Source organism: Ochotona curzoniae, unplaced genomic scaffold, assembly GCF_017591425.1.
Source record: "Ochotona curzoniae isolate NIBS_2020 unplaced genomic scaffold, NIBS_Ocur_1.0 contig_66, whole genome shotgun sequence".
In the NCBI taxonomy this organism is placed as follows: domain Eukaryota; kingdom Metazoa; phylum Chordata; class Mammalia; order Lagomorpha; family Ochotonidae; genus Ochotona; species Ochotona curzoniae.
The window spans coordinates 8,762,629-8,783,042 of NW_024466512.1; the positions used below are offsets into that span (position 1 = coordinate 8,762,629).

Genomic DNA, 20,414 nt, shown 5'->3' on the forward strand with positions numbered 1-20,414 from the left:
CCAAGTCTTCCAGTGCATCTCATCAATCTTGTCTAAATTAAATTAAATTGCTTTAACACAGCAAGTAGCTCCTGGACCATTTCTTAGAAAACAAAAATGGACATTTGGCACAACTGGGATATGATACTTCATTATGCAAGGATCTATCACATTAAATGCCAAGTGAAAAGGATTTGCAAAGTTGATGAATTTGTTTTCTCTCTCAGTTAAGTGTTCAGTTGCACAGCCCTTCCTGCTCTCTGAGGCAGCCACTGCCCGGGGGTCCCCCCGCCCCCCGCCCCACCCAGAGGCTCCATGGCGACCAGATGAGGTCGGCTTGTTCTGAGGACAGAGTGCAGAAAAGCTCCTCATCACGATTGTGTGGCTGTGCTGTGTCAGCTGTCAGCATTGAATCCCAAATGGCAAAGGTGCCTCTTTGCTGCTTGACCGTGTGTGTGTGTGTGTGTGTGTGTGTGTGTGTGTGTGTGTGTGTATCACCCTGCAGAGCTCTCTGAACTGCAGCTGCAGGAAGTGGCCTCTCTGAGGGGAGAGCTTCTCGCTTCCAAGGACTTTGCCTCCTCCTTCTCTTGGCCAGACAAGCCCATGGGCCCAATGAGTCTCGTGTTTTTCATATTAATTCTGTTTAAGACACAAGAGGGTTTCATTGGAAGGGTATGGAGTCACAGCACCTAATGTTTTCCTTCACCGTTGTATTAGTTCATTTTACATGACTGTAAATGAAGTACCTGAGGGAGTCAAATTTTATATTAGTGAGGGGTTTATTTAGTTTAGTTGGTGCCAGCACTAGCTCCACTCTGGTCAGAACTTCACGGACGGGTGGTGTCACAATAGTGGGAGCATGTGTGCAAGACAGAAACCACATTACAAAACAGGATTCTAGGGTCCCAGGAGACCCTCACTGGAGCAATTGACCGAAGGATTTCCTGGCAGGTTCCACGCTAACTCCCAATGGCATCATTCTGGGACCAACCTTCTAACACATGAACTCTTAGGGAGCAAGCCACACCCCAACCATAGCAGTCAGTAGCCCTGTCCTGCTTTGGCGCGTGTGGTTGATTGTTCAATGCTTGATTCCTCAGTGGAATGGAAACATCATGAGGGGTGGAAGTGCCTTTTCTCTTGTGTACTGTATGGTCCCAGCTCAGTGCTTGGCTACAGAAATGCTTGTGAATGTTTGAGTGGAACAGGCCTGCGACAAGGTGTTAGAAAAGAAGCCTTATTTTTGGTCACCTTCTACAGACTACATGAATTTCGCTAGCTCCTAAATTCACCAAGTGTATGAGAGACTGTACAACATGATCTCTGTCCTCCTGCTAGGATGGAATTTAGGGTTTAGATGGGCTTTTATTAGTTATTTAGAAAGTTCTAGATTTACGTTTTTACACACAGCTAATTCCTACAGCCTGGTTCTTTTACCATGAGCTGAAAACACCAGATGCAACGAGGTATCTTAGGAAGTTTACTTCAGCGGGGCAGGAACGGGGCAGAGGTGGTGGGAGGGCAAGGAGGAAGAGGGAGGAAGAGAGAGTAGAAGGAGAAGAGAGGGAGACAGAGCCTCACCCGGGGGCCTTTCTGTCATTCAGGTGAGCCTGCAAGGTGTGTGTGTGGGGGGTGGGGGTTGGGAGGGATTGAGGGCAGGCTCCAAGGGATTGGCCATCACAAGTGATTGCCTAAGAGTTATTGGTAAGCAGGTGGAGTTGGGGAAGGGGCTGGGAGATTGGGGGTGGGATGCTCAGGTGAAATCCGGGCTACATCTGATTGGTGGACGGCTGGACTGGCACAAATTTCGTGAGCTGTGAGGAAGATGAAACAACACCGGGTCCAGGGTGGGATATTCAAATAACTCCTTACAACTTTTATAAAGGGAAGGAACAAAGTCCTATATGGAAAGAAATAGAGAGGAGACTTCCCCGAGTGGCTGCGCCATGAGCGGCAATCTCAGGGGCAACTACAGTCTGGAAGTATCAACACACATGCGACCGTCTTACCTTCTAATCAAGATCATTGCAGTGATCCAAGTGCATTACACACATTCATCTCTGTGTGATCCAGTGCAGTCTAAGGCTTCAAGTATTCACTCTCCTTTATCCAGGTAGAGTTTTACTTCCTTCAAAGTTGCATTTTAACATTTTCCTTCATTTTTTCACATAATCCCTAGTAAAATGGCAATCAAATGAAATCATCTGTTTCTATGTTATGCACACAAAAGCTAGTTCTTAGGGAGAGAATCAGACAACTGGTCACATATGGATTTTGTAATTAAATGCTTATCAGTTATATCTTTCTTGATTTCTGCGTACAACGGATTAGGAAAGAATTTACGAAGGTGAGGCAGTCAGGAAGCCAGGTGAGGGCAGGCGGCAGAAGGGTTCCAAGGGTTTAAGGGTTTAAGGACTTGGACCTTGTTGGGTTTAGAGGTGATTGAGAGTGAGTGGGAGAGGTGGGCTTGTAGTTCAGGCACAGTTTTATTAGCCAGGAGAAAGCCTGAACAAGCGCTCCCTGGTGGGAGATGGCCCAGGCTCACTGCCACACAGTGGGTGACCACGTGAGGGGAATGGCACCCAGGTTGACAGCATGGGGCTTTCACACATCTTAGAGGTGGGGGTTGGGAGAGGGCAGGCCTTCCTTGGTTTGTGCAGGAGTGTCCTCTTTGTGCTGGGTGTTGACCTGCGCAGTGATAAGGTCTGAGTGATTTGGCATTCCAGACATTCCCGGATGGGAGTGTCAGTTTGACTTCTGCAAGCTGGTGGAGTCACTTCTGCTCTGCCCAGCCTGAAGGCCTGGAACAGGCATTGTTGCTTTCCTGGAACCCTTGAAACCTCCCAGATGAATGGCAGTGTTTGCTCTTGTAGTGCCCCCTTTCACTCTCAACTGAAGCACATTGTGTTCTGGGATCCTGGGGTGGGCCTTGCCCAGGAATCTCCCCATAACCCTGGTCCCAGAATCTGACTCAAGTACATTTGTGTGGCTGCGTCAGAACTGGGCCACCGGGACACTGAGAAGTTTGTGAACTGGGGAGAAAATCAGAACAGAGAGCTGTTCTGGAATCCCCGGGCCCTCTTCTGCTCAGTATTGCTGCCTATCAAAGCTGTGTTGTCGGTAGGGGTATGGCAACAACCTTGTGGTCCAAATACAAGAGGCCTGGGCTGTGGCAGCCATTTGCATCAGCCCTAGGGAGAAATATGCAGATGCATCAGGCAGGAGGTAGAGGAATGGTGGAGAAGCAGAGCTCTGGCACACGCTGAACCATGCCTCACCTCTGCCCTGCCTAGACCTTGCTTTTCAAGCATTTTTTAACTTGAGGTTTGTTAATAGAAGCAAAAGAAACTCTAATTCATACTTTTGCAATGTTGTTCTTATTTTTAGATATTTTGAAGATTTGGAAGGTTTTGTCTGATAATAAAAATAATAGGAACGGGTGATGTGGCATAGCAAGCTAAGCCTCTCACTGTGGTGCCAGCATCTATTATGGGTGCCTGTGCAAATCCTGGTGGCTCCACTTCTGATCTAGCTGCCTGCTAATGGCCTGGGACCAGGCAGTGGAATGTTGTGAGCTAATGGTTCTATCCCTGAAATGTGTCCCAGGCAGACTCTTAGAAGCTCGTGAGTCATTGGCCAATGGACTGTCTCAAACCACCACAATGAAAGAGGGGAGCAGCCCTGATCAGCCATGTTCAGGGGTTCTTAAGCAGTGATCATCCGGTTGACTAAGAGAGCACTTGTACATGATGCAAATCATTCAATCAACCAAGCTTACATCAGTGCACAATACAAATGATCCAATCAACTGTAGTGGTATGGAGCACAGATACTCAGTTTAAGCTTCATGCACTTCATTTATTTTTTTTAAAGATTTAAAAAAATTTTATTTATTTATTAGAAAGTCAGATACACAGAGAGGAGGAGAGACAGAGAGGAAGATCTTCTATTCGATTATTTACTCCACAAGTGAGCGCAACGGCCGGTGCTATGCTGATCCAAAGCCAGGATCCAGGAACTTCTTCCGGGTATCCCACACGGGTGCAGGGTCCCAAGGCTTTGGGCTGTCCTCGACTGCTTTCCCAGGCCACAAGCAGGGAGCTGGAAGGGAAGTGGAGCTGCCAGGATTAGTACCGGCGCCCATATGGGATCCCGGGGTGTTCAAGGCGAGGACTTCAGCTGCTAGGCCACGCTGCTGGGCCCTAAAGATTTATTTATTGGAAAGACAGATATACAGTGAGAAAGAAAGACAGAGAAGAAGATCTTCCGTCCAATGATTCACTCCTGAAGTGGCCACAACAGCTAGAGCTGAGCCAATCTGAAGCCTGGAGCCCAGAGCTTCTTCCAGGGCTCCCAAGCGGGTGCAGGGTCCCAAGGCATTGGACCATCCTCCACTGCTTTCCCAGGCCACAAGCAGGGAGCTAGATGGAAAGCAGAGTGGTCATGTTTAGAACTGGCACCCATCTGGGATCCTGGTGCATCCAAGGTGAGAACTTCAAATGCTAGACCATCGTGCCAGGCCCAGCTTTGTGCACTATGAGCTATCCAACCAGTAAGATATGTATCCTACTGTTAGGGTCCAAAATTGCCCCTCTGTTGGATAGCAAAGAACCAGACATGGATGCAATCAGCATGCAGAGTTTATTGAGCTGGCTAGCCAGGGTCAAGCTCTTCACACGACATGCAGGACCGGTGGATGAAGCAAGACCGTGAGCTAGGGACAAGCCAGATTCTTATAGGTCAGTTTGGCCGTTACAGCAAAGCCCGCGCCCACGAAAAGCACTCCAATCATTTTAAAGCGAATATGAAACACTCCAATCAACTAAAAGCCCGCGAAATGCCTCAAGTCTCTATTCATCATGACAAGACAAAACTGTCCTAAGCTAAGGGGTTACAGATGCAAAGCAATAGGTAACATATCTGTGAAATACAGACCATGGGGCTATTTCACCCTTATCAGGGCCACTGACCCTTACCTACGTCCTGAGCCTGGGTGCGGGGGACAATGGGCTCTTGCTCTTACTCTTATCAGTGCCTGCAAAAACCCCACTGACCCTCACAGCCTAAGCCTGGGAGTGTGGCCCAAGTTATTTGTAGAAACTTCTTTTTACTTTAAATTCAAGTTACTTTTGACTTACTCAACCCACTTCTAATATATAGACCTTTTAACATCTTGGTTGTCTCTAACACCTACCTAGTAAGGAACAACAGAACCAAGCAAACATGTCCTTCAAATTCTATTTATGGAAAACAATTTGGGTCAATCAATTTGCTGCCTGGACTGTGAAAGAAAAGCAAGATCTCCTCCTGCAGTGAGATACCATCCTGTGCCATGGACTCATTCCCCTTCCAAGAACCAAAGACCATGGCAAACATCAGGTTAAGGATGTGTCCCAGACATGCTTCAGAAGACCCAGCCTTACTGTTGTCATTTTCTGTTGTCTGGGCTGTCACAGGAGAAGGACCCGAGTCCTTGTGCACCCATGTGGGAGAGGCTCCTGGCTCCCAGCTTTGCCGCCTAGCTCTGGCCATTGTGGCCATTTGGGGTGTGAACCAGCAGTTGGAAGATCTCTGTTTTCTCTCTTCCAAATAAAAACAAATAAATCTTTACAAAATACACATATACACTCTTTGTGAACAAAAACAACAACAAAGATGCGAGGATTAAAACCATCTGTAGGGCCTGATACAATAGCCTCGGGGCTAAAGTCCTCACCTTGCATGCACTGGGATTCCATATGGGCACTGGTTTATGTCTCAGCTGTGTCACTTTTCTTCTAGTTCCCTGCTTGTGGCCTGGGAAAGCAGTCAAGGATGGCCCAAAGTACCCACGTGGGAGACCCTGAAGAGGCTCCTGGCTTTGTATTGGCTCAGCTCCAGCCTTTGTAGCCACTTGGAAAGTAAACTAGCAGATGGAAGATCTTTGTCTCTATTTCTCCTTCTCTCTGTAAATCTGCCTCTTCAATAAAAATAAATAAATCCTTAAAAAGTGTCTATTTACTCATTATCCCTACAGAACTAATGTTGATCCTTTATGTTCTCTTTCTGTATAGACTGACATGTATCTACATATCATAACTTGGTTTTTTTTAAGATTTATTTTTATTATTTTTTTATTGGAAAGGCAGATATACAGAGAGGAGAGACAGAGAGGAAGATCTTCCGTCCGATGATTCACTCCCCAAGTGAGTGCAACGCCGATACTATGCGGTCCGAAGCCAGGAGCCTCTTCTGGGTCTCCCACGTGGATGCAGGGTCCCAAAGATTTGGGCCGTCCTCGACTGCTTTCCCAGGCCACAGGCAGGGAGCTGGAAGGGAAGCGGGGCTGCCGGGATTAGAACCGGCGCCCATATGGGATCCTGGGCGTGCAAGGCGAGGACCTTAACCACTTGCGCCACCGCACCGGGCCCCATAACTTGTTTTAATGAAATGCACAGCCAAGAGAGAACCAGGAACCAACCAGAAAGCCAAGCAAGTTGGCAAATATCTGACTGTGGAAGGTTGTAGTCATTTTTAAACTGTGCCTACTGGTGCGTTAGTGTCGTTAATGTTTGTGCTCTGTCTCTACATTCCAGAGCAAACCAAAAAATTTTTAGTAACTTTTTAAAGTTTAAAATAACAATGTCTCTTAATACCATTGAATCAATTGGCTATGGATGTGTCTATTTGCTTCAGTGGCTATGTTTCCTACTAAGGATGTTACACCTTTGTCAGTGAGGTCCAACTGGTTAGCTTGTTCCACAGTGTTTCCCAGTGCACTGCTGGAACTCCTCAGAGCAGGACCTAGTGAGGATGATATACAAGCACTAGGATAGTATCTGTCCCTTTAGTTCTAAATGTTTTCTCAATACGAATACTGAGGTTTACTAGTTATCTTTTGGTTAAGGATTAACTCAGCTGCACAGAGACCAGAGGCTGTGGTTGCACCATCAGTCATTAGGAATGTGGAGACTTGCTTTGCGGTCTTATATGTTCTATGTTTGTAAGCCTTTTCCAGATTCTGAAGAGGAATGTGTGTTTTGCAGCTGGTGGAGCAATGTTCTACACAGATAAGATGAAGCTTGATAATCGTGGTACTTAACTCTGACAGTCCCTTCCCTGAAGGACTTCTGAGCTCTGCTTGACCTGTTTCCCCGAGGCTGCTATCACAAATGGCCGCAGGGGGGGCTCCATGCAACCCAAGTGTGTTCTTGCTCAGTTCTGAAAGCTGTAAATCTGGTTAAGGTGTCAGCAGCGTCATGTGCCCTCTGGAGGCTCCAGGAGAAAATGCAGCACTGGTCAACACTTCTGAGTGGGTGTTGGGGGCGGGGCCCTTGGTTCATAGGCATCACCCCCAGCTTTGCCTCTGTGGACACTTTTTCTTTCTTGGTGTCTTCTCACATTTCTTCTTCTGCTTTTTTCTTACAAGGGCACTTGTCATTGGATTGATCCAGACAATCCAGAATGAGCTGATCTCAACAACTCTGCCCCCTCCCGCCCCGCCCCCCTCCCGTCCGTCCCCAATGAGACCCCATTCACACATTTAAGGGCTAGGACACGGATATACATTTCAGGGGCATCACGCATTGCAATGTTAGTGTGTGTGCAATGATGTGACAAATCACCAGCTCTGAGGGCAGATGGCTCCTTGTATTTCCGTCATTTCTTTGTGTATTTCCAGCCATCCATGTTATTAGGGTCTCACATGTGATTTCCCTGTGTCCTGAACTTCTGTTATGTAGAGACATCTCCTCATCCCTAGTCACTCCTCATCCCTCCTGCCACCTGGAGTCTTTTTTTTTTTTTAATATTTATTTTATTTTTATTACAAAGTCAGATATACAGAGAGGAGGAGAGGCAGAGAGCAAGATCTTCCATCTGATGATTCACTCCCCAAGTGACAGCAATGGTCAGAGCTGAGCCAAGCTGAAGCAGGAGCCAGTAGCTTCTTCCAGGTCTCCCACATGAGTGCAGAGTCCCAGAGTTTGGGGCCGTCCTTGACTGCTTTCCCAGGCCACAGGCAGGGAGCTGGATGGGAAGTGGGGCTGCCGGGACTAGAACCCATGCCCATATAGGATTCTGGCTCGTGCAAGGCGAGGACTTTAGCCATGAGGCCATTGCGCCAGACTTGGCAATCAGTTGTTTGAAAAAAAAATTTTTTTTTTGTCTTTCCCTTCCTTTTCTTTCTTTTGCTTCATATGGAATTCTCTCTCTCTCTCTCAACTTTTCTTTTTTAAAATTGGAAAGTCAGATTTTACAGAATGAAGGAGAGACAAAGATCCTCCATCTGTTGGTTCACCTCCGAAGTAGCTGCAATGGACAGAGCTGAACCGATCCGAGGAGCCAGGAGCTTCCTCCAGGTCTCCCACGTTGGTGCAGGGTCCCAAGGCTGTTCTCCACTGCTTTCCCGGGCCACAAGCAGGGAGCTGGATGGGAAGTGGAGCAGCCGGGATTAGAACCGGCACCCATATGGGATCCTGGCACGTGCAAGGTGAGGACTTTAGTTACTAGGCTACGTGCCCGGCTCTCAGATGGAATTCTAAAGTGATATGTTCTCCCCTCCCCCAGCATTTAGTGCAGTTCTAAAAATTTTTAGCTGCAAATATGTCAAAGGCAGAGAATTCAAAGCGTGCTGATTTGTTCAACGCCAGCTACACCGGGAATTAAATCGTCCCAAGTGATTAGTAAAAGCGTTCCACTAGCCTATGGTGCGGACGAAGTGGGAAAGCGCCCGAGAGGCGTCCGACACGCGTGGGTGCTGCATCCCCCAGCGGTAGTGACTTCGTGGTTCCCTTCACGTGGTGCTGTTCTAAAAATTTATCCCCATTCCCCCACGCCGCTCCTGCTGAGACTGAAGAACCCAAATGTGTTTGCGGAATGAATTATAACCGGCAAACATTTTCTCCTTCAGCTTTCGGTGCTTTCCCACACTAGAGCTTCAATTTTGGACACATTTGTGGGGAACCTGAGGACGCTTCATCATCCCTCTGAAGTTGCTACAGTTCTAGTTTTTGCGTGCAGGAATTATTAAGGGACTATAAAAGATATTCACGAATCCCGCAGACATATTTCTTTTTTGGCTTTGCGGGTCAGAGACCGGTGTCGACCCGGTCCCGTCGTTGATTATGACGACACTCGGACGCCAAGGTGGGGCGGCGAGGCACCGACTGCAGCCTCCTCCACAGCCGGCCGGATTCCCGTTGTCCTGGTAACCAGGTTACGAACGCGCGTGCGCAGCCACACCGCATTATCACGTGAGGCCTCGCTAGGGTCGGAAGCCGTCGCGCGGCGCCCAGGCGGGCGTGCCCCGGCCCTGCGGCGTGAGGTGACGCGCTAGCGCCCGCCCCTCTGCGCCCGGCCAGCGCTCCGCTGCTCCCGCGCACCACGTGCCCCGCCGGCCGCGCCCCCAGCCCTCGCCGACGGCTGTGGGAAGCTGCCGTAAAATGTCGTGAAGGTGCCGCCGCCGCTTTGCGACTTGCCTCTCCCAGAGCGAGCGCCCGGGAGCGCCCACCGCCTTCGGCTGGAGCGCATCGGCCCGGCGCACTGCGAGAGGCCCCGCGCCCTTCTGCCTTCCTCGTCGCTCCCTTCCCGGCCCCGGCCATGTGAGGCCCAGGAGGCTGCGGTGCCCTGTGGCCCAGGGCTGAGACCGGGCGGCAGGTGCCTGTGAGGCGGACGGGTGCCGGGGGGTTGCCCAGCAGGATGGAGGAGAGCATGGAGGAGGAGGAGGGGGGCAGCTACGAGGCGATGATGGACGACCAGAACCACAACAACTGGGAGGCCGCCGTGGACGGCTTCCGGCAGCCTCCGCCACCCCCGCCGCCGCCGGCGTCGATCCCGGCCCCTGTGCGAGAGCCTCCGGGGGGACACCTGCTGGCGGTGCCCGCGGCCTCGGTGGACAGGAAAGGCCCCAAAGAGGGGCTCTCGATGGGGCCGCCGCCCGAGGCCAACGGGGTCATCATGATGTTGAAGAGCTGCGACACGGCCGCCACGGTGGCCAAGGCGGCGCCCGCCCCCAATCCCAGCTCCACCATCAACATCAACACCTCCACCTCCAAGTTCTGTGAGTCCGGCCTTCCCCCTCGGCCCCGGCCGCCTTCGCTTTTCTGCTCCCAATGCGCGCGCCGCGTCCACCCCGTCCACCCCAAGTCCACCTTGTCCACCCCCGGCGGGAGCAGCCCCGTTCTCTTTGTTTCGGGGCTCCTCCACTTCCCCCTTCCTGCCTCTTCGGGTGCCTGCTGCCCTGGCCAGCGATCACACAGCCCCCAGGTGCCCCTCAGACGCGATCCTGACCACCGCTGGCTGTCCCCCACGTTAGGAAGTGCTTCCTTTACTGCGCCCCCTCTCCACCCCCTAGAGTTGTGCCCAGGAAGGTGAGGGGGTGAAGAAGGCCGTCTGAGCTCCGTTAGGGGGACAGGCTCGTGTACGCAGCCGGGGTGGGCGCAGCGTGGCAGCTGTGCACCTGTGGTTTTAACTAGTGTGTGTTAACTTGGAAGTTAACGTGTAGAATATGCGTGGCCATCCCCCCGCCCCCCGTGTACACACCTTCCCCTCGGGCTGGGGAAGTGCCCGAGTTCCTTCCTATTGCAGTGGGGGCTGGGGCGCCCGGCTGGAGGCTGTTGCTGTGTAAGATCACTTTTTAGAGTCGGCAGTCCCAGGAAGCCACAGAGCAAGTGTCCAAACGCAAGGTTCATGTGCCTGGTGTGGACAGGAAGGTGTCACAGTGGGAGATGGTCCCCGGCTACGCTGTGGGCTTCTGTAGTGAGGCAAGAACCTGCTCTTAGAGGCAGTGTTGGTGCGGTGGGATGGTAAAATAATGGGGCCACCGGAGCTGGGTTTTCGTCACTGCAGGTTTCCAACAGGACCTGGTGCAACGATGGCGGTCTTATTTCTGTGTACTGTTATCAAGCTGTACCAGTAATGGTCCAGTTAGCTGTGCACAGAAGACTCCTGCTGTGGTTCAGATACATTCTCATAGTTCCAGCTTCACACAGATTTCTCTGTGTGTGTGTACAGCACACTTATCTTCAAATAATGCTTTAGTCATAGATGCGTAGAAATGGACTCATAGGATTTGTATGATTTGTCTCTGTTGTGTAGAAATGAAAATAATATTGATGTGGTAGAGTTTGTGCGTGGTAGGCTGTGTTTTGGGACTCCCATGTGGGTGCAGGGTCCCAAGCCTTTGGGCCATACTCGAATGCCTTCCCAGGCTACAATACAAGTAGGGAGCTGGATAGGAAGTGGAGCAGCCAGGACATGGACTGGCAGCCAGATGGAATTCCAGTGGGTGCAAAGCCAGGATTTAGCCACTAGGCTGTTGCGCTGGGCTCTATAAGATTCTTATTTATTTATTTTTAAGATTTATTTGTTTTTATTGGAAAGGCAGACATACAGAGAGAAAGATCTTCCATCTGATGGTTCACTCCCCAAGTGAGTGCAATGGCTGGAGCTGAGCCAATGCAAAGCCAGGAGCTTTTCTAGGTCTCCCACACGGGAGCAGGGTCCCAAGGCTTTGGGCTGTCCTTGACTGCTTTCCCAGGCCACAAGCAAGGAGCTGGATGGGAAGCGGGGCCGCCGGGATGAGAACCAGTGCCCATATGGGATCCCGGTGCATGCAAGGCGAGGACTTTAGCCACTACACTATCGTGCCAGGCCCCGTTTTTTTTCTTTTTCTTTTTTTTTAAAATCTGGCATTTGCAGTTAGAGTTTATTTTTCGTTCATTTGCATCATTTTTCCTTGATCACTTTTGTAAGATGGTCTGCCTAAATCTGTAAGAACAGTTGTTGGGCTTGACCAAGCCTTTTGTGCTCAGTCTCCGGTGGCTGTTTTTCGAACACTGAATGAGTTCTCAGCGCTGAAGCCAGCTTCCTTAGCACAGGGGTCTTTTAAAAAAGATATCAGGTATTCTTGGGTTATTTCCTACAATGTATAGCTTTGTTATTGTATTTACTTCTAGTTATCTTCATTAGCTGTTTATTGCTAGTTAGTAAGTGGTACCAATCTTAAAGCAAATTATCAAATTTCTTCAGTAAGTACTATTTGTGGTAGGTTTGGCTAATGAGTTTAGGGAAGGTGTCCAAGATTAGAGGCTTTTGTTTTAATTATAAATAGCATCACAGTGATTTTATGGCTTCAACTGTGATCATTCTTTAGTCTGTTAAGGAGATGAATTACATAAATGGATGGATGTTGACCCATGCTTTGTGTCCTAGAACCAATAACAATCCTACAGGTTCTGGAGGAGATGGCAAATTCGACTCTTAATCTAAACAGGGGCATACAAGAAATAAGTACAGGTCTGCTTCCACTTAACGTAGGAATGAAAATCTTACTCAAGACATTGCCTTCTCAAGCAGCAGTGTGTCACAGTTTGGTGCTCCGTGGAGTTTGTTCTAAGCTGGGGTCTTCGCTTACCTCTGAACAGCTCACTACAAGCATACCTGGACCCAGAGTTTTCGAAACACGAGGTTCTTGGGGCCCGGAGCGGTGGCGCAAGTGGTTAAGTCCTCGCCTTGCACGCCCAGGATCCCATATGGGCGCCGGTTCTGATCCCGGCAGCCCCGCTTCCATTCCAGCTCCCTGCCTGTGGCCTGGGAAGGCAGTCGAGGACAGCCCAAATCTTTGGGACCCTGCACCCGTGTGGGAGACCCGGAAGAGGCTCCTGGCTTTGGATTGGCATAGTATCGACCCGTTGCGCTCACTTGGGGAGTGAGTCATCGGACGGAAGATCTTCCTCTCTGTCTCTCCTCTCTGTATATCTGCCTTTCCAATAAAAAATAATAAAAATAAATCTTTGAAAAAAAAAACACTTCAGTTTACAAAATATGAGTTCAAACCATTTAATCTGATACTAACTGTTAAAGTTCATAGTTTTTTAAGAAGTTTCTTTTATGCTGGTTTTTTGTTTGTTTCTTTGTTTTTAAGATTTTATCTTTGTTGCAAAGGCAGATATACAGAGAGAAGGAAAGGCAGAGAGAAAGATCTTCCATCTGGTGGTTCACACTCTTAAGTGGCCGTGGGCTGGAGCTGAGCCGCAATGACTAGAGCTGGGTCAGGCAGAAACCAGGAGCCAGGAGCTTCATCCAGGTTCCCATGTGGGCAAAGGGCCCAAGCATTTGGACCATCTTCTCCTTTTCCAGGTATATTAGAAGGGAGCTGGAGGGACCCAGCGCAGTACCCTGGTACCTAAAGTCATCTCCTTGTGTGTCCCGGGATCCCATATGGATGCCAGTTCGTGTCCCGACTGCTCTACTTCCCATCCAGCTCCCTGCGTGTGGCCTAGGAAAGCAGTCAAGGGCGGCCCAAAGCCTTGGGACCCTGCACCCACATGGGAGACGTGGAGAAGGCTCCTGGCTGCGAATCAACTCAGCTTCGGCTGTTGTGACCACTTGGGGAGTGAACCAGCAGACAAAAGATGTTTCTCTCTCCTCTGTGTAAATCCGACTTTCTCCCTTCCCCCCAAAAATGAATTAAAAAAGAAAGTGGGGGAGCTGAATCAGAAGTGTAGCAGCTGGGACTCAAACTGGCACCCATATAAGGATGCTGGAATTACAGGTAGCTTAGTGCCCTGAGTCACAGTGTCATCCCCAAGGAGAAACATTTCGAAGCTGACTAAAGAACTAGGAATGAGTCTAAATAAATGGTGCGTGTTTTCATATTTCTGGTCATCAACTTGCTCATAGTTAGTCTCATCAAGTTACATTTGATTTATCTTGAGAAACTTGGTAATTGACATCTAAAACATCTGTGGCAGGTGGAATAAGTTTGCATATAACCAAAGCTAAAATATTTGTTTTGATGGAAGTTTGCCTTATCAGAATTCATGTTTCAAGGCTGTAGTAATAAAAACAGACAGACATATAAGAACAGAAAAGTAGGTGAAGGGGCCTGTGAGTGGGAACTGAAGATTCAGGTGGTGTAATCCACTGGAGAAGTCAGGTTAGAGTGGCTTGTTACCTGGAGGAGAAAAAAAAACCAGGGCCTCGGTGCGGTGGCCTAGCAGCTAAAGTCCTCGCCTTGAATGTGCCAGAATCCCACATGGGCACCAGTCTAATCCCAGCAGCCCCATTTCCAATCCACCTTGCTTCTTGTGGTCTGGGAAAGCAGTAGAGGACAGCCCAGAGCCTTAGGATCCTGCACCGGTGTGGGAGATCTGGAAGAGGCTTCAGGCTCCTGGCTTCGGATCGGCTCAACTCCAACCGTTGTAGTCACTTGGGCCGTGAACCATTGGACGGAAGATCTTCCTCTCTGTCTCTCTGCCTTTCTGCATATCTGACTTTGCAATAAAAATAAATGTCCTTTAAAAATACCATAAATAGGATGGAGTCTGAATTAAAGACATAATTGTGGACAGAGTTACTCTGAACAGAAAATAGTAAGGAAGCTCTTTGACTAGGGACAAGGAAGGACTTTCAGAGTTGGAAGCTTGTAAAGGTAAAGATTTAATGATTTTGATATAAAACATAAGTATTTTTATTCAGCAATTAACACGAAAGGATGAGAGGAGACAGTGCTACCTGCAATTTACAAGACATTAATTTGTAACTAGATAAGGTTCTTATATCAACAATACGAGGACAGTGGCCGCTGTAGAAAAATGGGCAGTGGCCATTAATAGGGCATTTACAGAATAGAAATCTTAACAAATTTTAAAAAGTGATGCAATTATTATTAATAATCAGGCAGATTAAGGAATGGAATGTCTTTTTTACTGGTTTGATTAACAGAACTAGAAAGCTAAATAATGCTAAGTGTCGTGGACATATGGAAATATAGGAGATTGTACTTTGTGGTAGGAATGGCAGCCTCCATGTTGACACCCTGAGGCTGTGAGAGGTGGCACCCAGCTAACTGCAGCTTTCCTGTAGCTCTGACAGTGAAGGTTTGTTGTGAACTACAGGGTAGACATAGCTTTTGGTGGTCTTTGTAATAGAGGAGGGCATTTGTTACCTTGGTGTATTCATAGCAGGTACCAGGTTGGGATTGATTTGCTGTGATGAATAGGGCTTATATGAACAGTAAGCCACTACAACAGGACTTACCTGAGTGTTTGGCTTTTTTTTTCCTTTTGCTTTATATAATATTTGAAAGGCAAGGAAGTACTAAGGCTCTTCCATCCACTGTTCACTCCACAAATGCCAGCAACATGTAGCAGTGGGACTAGGCAGGACCAGAAGCCATGACTTAGTCCACATCTCCCGTGTGGATGGCAGGGACCCAAGGCATGAGCCAGGAAATGAGTCAGAGTTGGAGCCAGGACTGGGAGCTGGCACTCTGATAAGGGGTGAAGGCATCCCAAATGGCACATTAACTACTCAACTGGATACCTACTAAACCACTATTTTCTTCCCTCCTCAAAGATTTACTGGGAAGAATTGGGGATGAGGAGAAGGGAGACAGATCTTCAATCTGCTGGGTTCATTCCCCAAATGGCTGCTATTGCTGGGGCTTCTCTGGTCCAAAACCAGGATAAGGAGCTTCTTTTGGGTTTCCTGTATGATGCAGGGGCCCAGGGGCATGAGCCATCTTCCACTGTTTTTTTAGGCACATTAATAGGCAGCCTGGATCAGGAGTGGAGCAGCCATGCTTGAACCAGCAGCCAGATGGTGCCCTTCCTGGGGAGTTATAGAGGGTGAGACTGAGAGCAAGAGAGTGAGAGAGAGTGAGAGAGAGGTTGATCTATTCAGTGGTTCACTGTCCAGATGGCTGCAACAGCCAAGCGCTGGGCCAGGCTTTATCTGGGTCTCCCTTGTGGGTGCAGGGGGCTCAAGTGCTTGGTCTGTCAGGTAGCGAGATTGGAAATGGAGCCGCTGGGACTCAAACCAGCACTCCTTTGGGATGCTGCCGTTGCTGGAGGCAGCTTTACCTCTTTACTACAGCATGAGCTCCAAGTGTTGTTGGTTTTATATTCCTTCTCTTTCCTTCTTCTCCTTCTTTAATGTTTATTTAGAGTTATGGAGAGAGATTGTCCACCGCTTCACTCTCTAGCTGGGACTTGAACTGCTGCCCGTGTGGGATGCTGCTGTTGCAGGTGGTGACTCACTAGCCATGACCCTACCAACCTGGGTTTGATGTCCTATAATCCACTCCTCTAAAACCTATCTTCTCTGACCAAACATACTGGCAAAATTAGAATGTCCTAATAATTTGTATCGTTGAAGTCTTTGAATTCAGTAGTGTTCTCTAACTCCCGTTGTGATGTGCTATTTGCTGCTCTGGTGCACATCTGGGGGATTCCATTTGACTCATTCTGCACTGATAACATTGTAGACCAAGGAGTCATTAACTGTTTACGAACAGAAAAAATTAACAGAATGGGATTATAAGAGTCAGCGGCCCCACTGTGAGGTGGACCAAGGTCAAAACATTGTTTCTCATGTGACACCTGTAAGCCGCTGCTCTGACGCAGTGATGTGCTGGGCTGTAAGGGTTAGTGTTGGCCTGCAGTGTGGAGTAATCTTGGAAAGGTCTGAGCAGCATGGATGGACGCTTGTCAGCAGGCTAGGACGTCGCTTGGGTTGCCCACATCCTTACTGGACTGCCCGGGTTTGAGTCCTGACTCTGGTTTCGGTCTGGTTTCCTACAGCTGGGCGTCCTGTGCTGTTCCGTGTAGTTGGGTCCTGCCACTTGGGTGGGGCACCCTAGTGGAGTTCTGGGCTCTTGGCATTGGTTTGGCCTAGTCCTGGTTGCTATAAGCATTTGAGTGAACCAGCAGATAGATGGAAGAGCTTACTCAATTTTTCTGCTTTTCACATAAGTAAAAATAAATAATAAATGATAAGTCTGGACAGTTTCCATTTTCCAAGTGTACCGTTTAATAAATAGCTGCATGTTTTGTTGGAAAAAGTTAGGACGATGGCTTTTAAAGTGCTCTTAAAGCACTTGAATGGGGTCCTTCCTTAATGGAATTCACACTAGATTTTGTTTGGTGGTAGGTTCAGTCTGGGTGTTAGTGAACCAACTAACTAGGTGTTAGTTCCCTGGCTCTCCACTGTGGTCGCTCCAAGGAGACTTCTATTTGAGTTTCCCCTCCCACTGTCCTGATCAAGTGATCGCTTTGTGCACGACCTGGTTATATGCTGTGGTTGGGCACCAGCACAGCAAGCCATTTTGCTAACCACTCTGGCCCTGCTGCTTCTTGCATGATTATTCATGCTCACTTTTTTTTTTTTTTTAAGATTTATATGTTTTCATTGGAACGTCAGATATACAGAGAGCAGGAGAGACAGAGAGGAAGATCTTCCATCTACTGATTAACTCACCAAGTGGCCACAATGGCCAGAATCGTGCCAGTCTGAAGCCAGGAACCTGGAGCCTCTTGCAGGTCTCCCACGTGGGTGCAGGGTCCCAAGGCTTTGGGCTGTCCTTGACTGCTTTCCCAGGGCAGAAGCAGGGAGCTGGATGGGAAGTGGAGCTGCCGGGATTAGAACTGGCACCCATATGGGATCCCAGCGCGTTCAAAGTGAGGACTTTAGCTGCTAGGCCACTGTGCCGGGCCCAACCTGTTACTAACAGGATACTGGTGGAAGTTCACCTGGGAGACACCTGGTCAGAGACAAAGCAGGTACTTGAGAATCACTGTGTGTGCATCGGCGTCCATTGCACCAAGTCCCCCTCGGTGCTGTGGCCCAAGTAATGCTGTGTGGCATATGGGTGTGGGTGTTAGCTGGAGAAATGTTGCACCCAGGGAATCCTGCTTCTATGGAAGTGGTAAGTAGAGCAGGAAATGTTAGTTCAGCTTTGAAGATTATCTGATGTAGAATGGCCCAAGTCTAAGCATTTTTGGTCAGGCCCTGCATTCTTGGCATGACAGTGTCATGAGGGAGTGCTAAGCCCACGGAGGCCTGTGTGTCCGGCAGCGGCCACGGCAGTGCAGAGATGAGCATTTCCTCATGTCCCTTTGCAGTCAGTAACCCCACCCCCCGCGTGCACTATGTGTCCCTGCAGGATTTTATGTGGACAAAATGGTATCATCTGTATTATTGGTTCCTTGGCTTTTTCCCCCTTACCTTACTTTTTATTCTTTCCTGTTTTTGAATGTCCCATTAATTTATTGCTTTTCCTTATGGGTGAGTTAAAGTAGCCTTTTTTGGACATGTCGTGTGTTATTTGTGATGATTTCAGTTGTCTCCAGTTTTGCTGTTATGATTAAAACTGCAACATACAGCCATGTGTTACATTTAGCATGGAAATAGGTATGTTTTCCTAGAAATACTGACAAGTACAATTCCTTGGTTAGGTATCAGTTACCTGTTAGCTCTGAGAAAGTGCCCAGCAGTGTTCCATAGTTAAACATTGCGTGTTCCTACGGTTGATGAATAGCAGTTCCAGGGACTCCACACTTGGGGGCACTGTGCTGGCTCGAGGTTGAATAGTGGGTGTTTCATTGCGGGTCTGTTTTGCATTTCCCTTTTACATGTACTGTTGGCTTTTTCTGAGATTACTGGCCTGCCTTATAATTTTAAGAATCTGTTTAATCTTTTGTTTGTTTTGGGGTTGTCTGTTATTATGTTGAAAAAATTCTTTGTAAATTTTAGGTACACATTCTTCAGGAAATATGTGTTATAGCTATTTTTCTCCCTGTAGCTGGCTGGCTGATGGCTTGCTTTTCCTTCTCCCTTCCCTTGCCTTCTCTGCCTCTCCCTCCCCTTTCTTCCCCTCGTCCTTCCTCTCTTTCTTCTACTTCCTCCTTTTTTTTCCCCCTGCTTGTAAACAGAGGAATTTTATTTGTGGAGTGAATAGGCAAAGGGGAAGAGAACCAGGGGCGAGCACGTCCTGGGGGGACGGGGACATGGGCGCCCCTCCCGAAGGGCAGAGGACTCATCTGTCGGTCACTACTCTTGCGTTCATTCTCTCCCTTCCTCCTTCCCTCGCTGCCTCTTTCTCTCATTTCCTCCCTCCCTCTTCCTGAAGGGCAGATTACTTATATGCCAGTAATGAAAGATTTTTTTCTTCTTTGGCATCTGCGTTCTGTGTCCTAAGACATGTTTGTTTATCTTCAAAGTCAGAAATTATTTCGGTTTTATGTGGTTTTAAAAGCTTGTATGTTTAGATCTGTGTCTGAGTTATGAGTTTATCTGTGTATAGTGTGAGATAAAGATTGAAGTTCCCTTTTTCCCTGTAGATACTCAGTTGTGTCAGCAGTGTTTACTGAAGGCACCGTCCCTTCCTTATGGAGTTGCTTAGGCAGCTTATAAAAAGCAAGTGGCTGGCCATAACTGTGTGTGTATTGGTATCACTTACCCATGATTTGTGATGGGTAAGTGTGTCATATTTAGAATCAGCTTCTTGAGTTAATTTTGTTGTATTGAAATATCTGTCTTTACTACTGTTTCTGATATGCATTCTGGAGTTTTTTGATTACTATAGTTTATACGATTTTTAAAATTTATTTGAAATGTAGGGTTACTGAGTGAGAAGAGGGGCTGCGAGAGAGATATCTTTTATACAGTGTTCACTCCAAATGGCTGCAACAGCTGGAGTTGGGCCGTGCCAAAGCTAGGAGCTTCTTCTGTGGCTCCCATATTGGTGGCAAGGGCCATTTTCTCTTGTCTTCTGGCATGTTAGCAGGAAGGCGGACTGGAAGTGGAGCAGCCAGGATTCGAACCTATGCTCACCTGGGATGCCTGTCTTGCAAATGACAGTTTAACTTTCTGGGCTTCATGTTTAATGTACTTGCCAGTGTAAATGGGTTGAAGTCTGTTGTCATGTGGATTCTCTCTCTCTCTGTTCTTCCTCTCTCGTCTTCCTTTTGATTTCTACCTCAGCATAGCGCATGTTCTTTTATCCTTTGGTGATTGCTCTAGGATTTATGTGACGTTGTGCATTTAAATAGCATTAGGTCACTTCATGCACAGTGTGAAAGCCTGAGTGGCATCCTTCCATCTCGCTGCTTCTGTCCTTTATGCTGTTGTCCGGCATTGATAATGTAGATTTCACTTTTATATGTCATATTTTACTTATTTATACTAACACAGTTGCTGAAGCATACTGTTATTTTCCTTGAAACCATTTTTAAAATGTAAATCAAATTTCATGTAACAATTAACCTTTTTTTTTTTAAAGATTTATTTTTATTGGAAAGGCGGATATTCAGAGAGGAGGAGAGACAGAGAGAGGAAGATCTTCCGTCCGATGATTCACTCCCCAAGTGAGCGCAATGGCCGATACTATGCCGATCCGAAGCCAGGAGCCTCTTCCAGGTCTCCCACGCGGGTGCAGGGTCTCAAAGATTTGGGCTGTCCTCGACTGCTTTCCTGGGCCACAGGCAGGGAGCTGGAAGGGAAGCGGGGCTGCCGGGATCAGAACCGGCGCCCATATGGGATCCCGGGCGTGCAAGGCGAGGACCTTAACCACTTGTGCCACCGCACCGGGCCCAACAATTAACCTTTTTAAAAGTGAATCATTCAGTGGCATTTTGAATATCCACAGAACTGAACCACCCTGCTATCTAGTT

At 48.2% G+C, this 20,414-nt stretch overlaps 1 protein-coding gene across 4 annotated transcripts in view; it reads left to right on the plus strand.

Annotated features, from left to right (window-relative positions):
* The first annotated feature begins 9,466 nt into the window (after window positions 1-9,466).
* Window positions 9,467-20,414, plus strand: part of CACUL1 (CDK2 associated cullin domain 1) — a 66,590-nt gene continuing 55,642 nt past the window's right edge. Inside the window, exon 1 of one of the 4 annotated variants that reach the window (XM_040992038.1) lies at window positions 9,467-10,018. In XM_040992038.1, the coding sequence (XP_040847972.1) occupies window positions 9,658-10,018 (361 nt within the window). In that variant the 5' untranslated portion in view covers window positions 9,467-9,657. The remainder of the gene's footprint in view (window positions 10,019-20,414) is intronic. The other 3 variants (XM_040992036.1, XM_040992035.1, XM_040992037.1) reach the window with 3 other exon arrangements.